The sequence below is a fragment of the Sinocyclocheilus anshuiensis genome, unplaced genomic scaffold (genome assembly GCF_001515605.1).
Source record: "Sinocyclocheilus anshuiensis isolate Anshui unplaced genomic scaffold, SAMN03320099.WGS_v1.1 scaffold1003, whole genome shotgun sequence".
NCBI classification, from domain to species: Eukaryota; Metazoa; Chordata; class Actinopteri; order Cypriniformes; family Cyprinidae; genus Sinocyclocheilus; species Sinocyclocheilus anshuiensis.
This window is the reverse complement of record NW_015542495.1, coordinates 1,391,248-1,397,242: the sequence shown is the minus strand read 5'-3', so window position 1 is coordinate 1,397,242 and position 5,995 is coordinate 1,391,248. Positions and strand designations below refer to the sequence as shown.

Here is a 5,995-nt window from a genome sequence, read left to right as displayed (position 1 = left end):
GGAGAGAGATAGATAGATAGATAGATAGATAGATAGATAGATAGATAGATAGATAGATTTCTGACAGACCATCAGAACTGTTCATACAACAGCTCAATTCTTCGAACTTTCATATCCCTTTTGAAAGTCTGACTAACTGGTCAGCGTCTCAGAGTCAGTTCACTGTTACAGATGAAACTGGTGTTTGGTGTGTTACTGATGAATGAAGCTGCCGGTTGAGTACCTGAAAGACATCCGTTTCTCAGTCTGAAGACTCTGATGTCTTCTTGTCTTGTTGTTGTGCTTCTGGGCCTTCCAGTTCTCTCTGACTGTTAGTTAGATCCACGTTGCTTTTGTCTGTCAAGACAGTAGTGCACACACACACACACACACACACACACACACACACACACACACACACACACACACACACACAGAGAACAGCTTTCATATCTGAAAAAATAACAAACAAACAGTAGATTGATGAGTTACTAGAGAAAGTGGTTTATAAGCATGAGCTAAGATAATCAAGTTTCTCTAACAATGGCAATTTGCCTTCACAGATAAAGATCAAATTTATAAGTAAATGAATAAAACTCTCATGTACATTGATAAAGGAATAGTATCAATTTAAAAGGCAAGTTTTGTTGAGGATGACCATATATATATGGGGTTCTAGATACCCCAGTTATGTATGTGAAAATATAATCAGTGTACATTTGAAATTAACCTCTTCTTTTCTTAAAATTCTTATAAAATTTGCCTAATCAAAATCCAGGAGGCATAATGAAGCTGTATCCATCTGGTTTACACAAAGTTAACACTTTTCAAAAAATGCAACTTCACTTGTAACAAAGTGCACTTTAGCATAATTTTAAAAAGAGTATTTATTGCAGAAATAATACACTTTTAAAAGAATACACTCAATTTTGAACTGAATGTAATGTTTTCAGACACTTAATTGCAGGTTATTTGCAATTGAAAAGTTAAATTACATTTATATTAAATGCAGCTAACTGAACCCAAGAGTGCTTTTTCTGACCCACTCAAGTAGGATTAAGTACATCTTCATATGTAATTTTATAATTACTTCTATTGTCTTGCAATTTAATATGGTTAAAATGTGCTGCCGAATGTACTGCTGCCACAATTATTTATGGTAAACTCAAATATACTTTAATGTCATTTTTAATTGACACTTGTATATCATGTATTTAATGATGAACACAGTCCACATTTGTAAGAATTATGTTGAAATGAAGTACATTTAAAATATATTAACTCAATATATCATATTTAGTTATTAGTTATTAATAATTATTAGTTATTAGTAACTAAATAACATGCTACAGTTACAACTGCAAATCAAGTACTTTTGTGGTTTATATGTCTTTCAACACATCAAAAGCATGGTAAACAATTACTAAAACAATGATTTAAAATGTACTTTAAAGTAATACTTTTTAATTTAATGTTGTTACTTTTTTAAACGTGTACTAAAGTGTTAGGAATAGATCATGAAAAGTGTCCTCTCTTTAAGTAGTACAGACTACTTTTGTGGCCTTTTATTTAATATATTATCTGCAAGTTCAGTCTTTTATAAATTAACTTAAAAAGTATTTAAAGAACACTACAAGTACACATTCAATACAGTTAAGTGCACTTCTTTTTCACAAGGGTGTATCCATACTATTAATGCTGCTACTGTTTAAGGGAAACTTACTGAAGTGCATCTTAACACTACTGTGTAAATTAAATTAGAGAAGCTATTAACCCCTGGGCTATCAAACAGAATAAAGGGGTTAAGGGTACTTTTATAATGCTTTTAAATTGTTTCTTAACTTAAGTTATCAAAAATCATCAAATGTATGACCTAAATCTGACAGACCTCCTTCTACTCTAATCGAGTGAGTCTTGTAACAGAGCGCCATCTTGTGATGAGGTTTATTGTTTTGCATGTGGAATAAAAAAAATAAGTCTTTATCATATCAAAAGTGGTCTTTTTAAAAACTGTTTTTTTTTTTTTTCTTTTAAACACTGATTTCAGATTTTAATTGGATAATTATTGAATTCAGAAAGCATTCGCTGTTCGGTAAACTTGAGCCCAATTTCTGAGAAATTGCTAGAGGTCAAACTTCAAAGTATAGTAGATTTCAGAGCATTTTTTTTTTTTGGATACCATTGATGTAATAAATAATAAGTATAGTAATGCGAATGATTAGATCTCTTTCTGACATCTATTTCAACCCATCTATTGACATTTCTGTGAATAGACAGACTATGTTTGCTTCAAAACGGGAAGGATCATAATTGTGTTGCAAATAAAATCTGAGTATTTGTTGTTTGTAATATTGTGAAGTGTTAACAATTTATTTTAAAACGAATCTTTAGCAGCTTCAACTGTCGTAAACACTCTCTCGCGGATGTGTTTACGACAGCGCCCCTGCTTTTGCGCTCGGGAAACCCTTGTGCGGCCTCTCCGAACAGCGCTCGCGCTCCGAAAGGTTTGTCCCTCAAGCGCTTTCTCCCTAATATACTCATTTAAAGATAATTTATGGTTAAATTAAACGATTATTGTTCGGTTTTTATTCCAGAATCATGCCAGCTAAAGGTCCCCTACAGTCTGTCCAGGTTTTTGGACGTAAAGTGAGTATTGAAGGCTGTATATTTCTCGTGCTCTCGCACGGTAACGTTAGTGATAGCCGGCTATGCTAACAGAGGTAACGTTATGCAGTTGTAAAATTACTGCGATGCTAAGGTTTTATGTAGTTTATGATATAAACGTAACATTTAGATGTCATAAACAACTGCATGTGCTTTTAAACTACGCAACGTGTACAATAAGCCAGTGTTTCGTTTAGATTAACTGAGTGGTGAATATTGTGTTGGTAATGGCTGTTTTTGACACGTGGGACAGTACAATGCTTATATGTACAGCTTTAATTCATATAAAACGGTAGCTTTTGCATCTGATATCCTGTTTTCTGTTGCGAAATAGTTGATATTGATAAATATATTGGAGATAGTCCTCTTGTCTGTACTGCTAACTGTTAGCCTGTACTTGTGTCTGGTAACGTTATAGCAATGGTTCCCAATCCTGGTCATAAGTACCTCAGTACTGCACACTTTGGGTCTCCAATATTTGTCACATCTGATTCAACTCTGTCTTGGATAATGTTTTCCAGTATCAAGATTGAAGACTATCAATATACAGTATAGTTAGGGAGCAAGTTCATTTTGTCAGTATCTTGTAAAGAAACCTCTTAATAGTGTATCCTATGTAAGTTAGCTTAAATTGTGTAACCGCACAGATATCAAATATTGTTTCTGATTTATGGAGATGCGTTGGCTGATCTGCGTTTCTTCACTATCAACAGAAAACAGCCACTGCTGTTGCCCACTGCAAGAGGGGAAATGGACTTATTAAAGTCAATGGAAGACCTCTTGAGATGATTGAGCCTGCCACTCTGCAGTACAAGGTACATTTATTGCAGAAGATACATATTCGTTCAGATCTCTAGTTGAGTATTCACACATTAACGTAGATTGTTATTCTTCTGTGGAAAGCAAATTTGTGTTTTTAAAGAATATTCATATTGCTTCTTTCAGTATAATAAAATGAATGAGGATTGGTGCTGTCAGTTTTAATTTTGACGCAAATATGGTATCTTTCTAAGAAACACACAACAGTTTAAGCTTATGAAAAGCTTAAAGGGGTCATATGATGCGATTTCAATTTTTCCTACATTCATGAATGTTTTTAATTAATGGATTTTTATAATAATACAAATAGCAATGTGTAACATTTTACCATATTTAGTGCAACACTTTTATTTGTTCCCCACAAAATATTGTTTTTTCACTAAATGTTTGGGTTTCTACAATTATTGTGCACTGATTTTTCTAGAATAACTTTTGCTGCCGAATTATCCACTAACCTAGTTTATGATAAATTTTTGTCATAGATTATAAATATACATAGGCCTATATTTTTTCATATTTGTTTATTTTATTTTTCTTTATAATGAAGTAGTCTGTATCTAGTAGACTGTGAAAGAATGATTATCAGTTCCACACAAAGATATATATATAAATTCTACATTTATTTAAATGAGGGAAAAAAACTTCACTGGTATCGGATCGGTATCTGTATCGGCCAATACCGAGCCCTAGGTATCGGAATCGGTATCGGAGGCGAAAAAGGCGGATCGGAGCATCCCTAATAAACACATTTCATTACACCAAATACACAAAATAATGTTCTTTTTAGCAGCATCATATGACCCCTTTAACATCCTCCAGAGCACTTGCTGTGTTCATTAGAGGAATGGTAATTTGCCACTTTTTAATGTATTGATTCAGTTAGCAAAAGTGGTCTAGTTTAATTTAGGAATCAAACCAGTCTAATTCTCAAACTCTATGATTTAACCTGGTGGCAAAGTTTAACAACCCACTGGAGGGGAAATTTATTGGTGAATATCTTTCTTAAAATGTAACTTGAATATAATTTGTCCTGTTTGTCAGACGTCAAAAGACTTTGAATATAGTGCATAGGTTGCATGGACCTCTGTAATATTTTGTTGGTTTTGTGTCCTTTTTGGAACAATTACAGAATGACATGTAATAAAATTATACTTTTGTGCTCTGCAGAAGAAAGTCATATTACAGGCATAAGGATGAGAAAATGTTTTGTGAACTGCTTTTAAAAGTCACATTGAAAGCAAAATAGACCAAACGACAAAAGTCCCGCCCTACAATTTTTTTTCTTTTGTTCGTGAAGTTCCACTCGGATGTAGGCCACACAACAGTGACCTGACTTTATGTAGTGATTGTATGCACCTGACTTACTTACTCCATTCATCAGGATGGAGTCCTTCAGCTGCATGTGAGATTTTGTTCATACGTCTACTAAAAGAATATGGTTTTTGTCTCCTTTAGCTGCTGGAGCCTCTTCTGCTGTTGGGCAAGGAGCGCTTTGCTGGTGTTGACATCAGAGTTCGCGTGAAGGGTGGTGGACACGTCGCACAGATTTACGGTTAGTAACATAGATGTATAAGCCATTTGCTTTTGATTGTTTGCTATCATAAAAGTCGTTGTATGTAATAATTAGTAAACAATACATGGTTCGATTCTTCCTCAAAACCACAGTGTATAAATACTTCTGTTCTGACATTAACCCGTTTTATTCTTCTTGCAGCCATCCGTCAGGCCATCTCTAAAGCCCTGGTTGCCTATTATCAGAAATGTAAGCGTGGATCATTGTGGTTATGATGTTAAAGACAGACGTGTAAGCAACTGCAATAATTTTCCTATTTTATTTGCTTTTCCCAGACGTGGATGAGGCCTCCAAGAAAGAGATCAAGGATATCTTGATTCAGTACGATAGGCCCCTGCTGGTCGCTGATCCCCGCCGCTGCGAGTCCAAGAAGTTTGGTGGACCTGGAGCTCGTGCCCGCTACCAGAAGTCCTACCGTTAAAATCTCTCTGTACATTTTCGTATAATAAAACTGAGGGGGAAAACATTCTGTGGTCTTGAGTTGTGTTCTTAAAGAGTTGTGATGTGTTCTCTGTTCAGCGCCTTATTGGTTTTAATTTCAACAGGATTTCAAACGGGTCCACAAGGTGTTGTATAATATATAAACCATTATGTTTGTTGTGGACATACCAGCTTCACTCAATCTAGTTATATAACTTACACTTGTTTGAAATGAGAGGCAAAACCTGCAGGAAATAAAATTACTGGTCAAATCTTGGACTGTCTGTAATTGTATGCTAGTTTACAATTAATGTTACAGGTTGGCTGATTTGTGTTTGCATGAATTATAATGAAATTATGATCGTAAAACTCAATGGAAGAAATGTCCTGCTTATATGCTGTGAAAGGACAGGGATATGAACTATATAATGCAACATAACAGCTCAGCACATGATTAATTCATATGCTTGATACTGAACCACATATTAGCATAATATTACTGCCATAGAAAGAGAATGGTAAATATTACAGAAGGTGTTT

The 5,995-nt window shown here is 34.5% G+C and overlaps 1 protein-coding gene across 1 annotated transcript; it reads left to right on the top strand.

Moving 5' to 3' along the window:
* Positions 1-2,415: 2,415 nt before the first annotated feature.
* LOC107694181 (40S ribosomal protein S16-like) lies at positions 2,416-5,501 on the top strand. Its single transcript, XM_016493809.1, has 6 exons — positions 2,416-2,483; positions 2,574-2,625; positions 3,357-3,458; positions 4,918-5,014; positions 5,177-5,224; positions 5,311-5,501. Exons 2-6 carry the CDS (start codon positions 2,578-2,580, stop codon positions 5,454-5,456), a joined length of 441 nt encoding a protein of 146 aa, XP_016349295.1. The 5' UTR covers positions 2,416-2,483; positions 2,574-2,577; the 3' UTR covers positions 5,457-5,501.
* Positions 5,502-5,995: the final 494 nt, after the last annotated feature.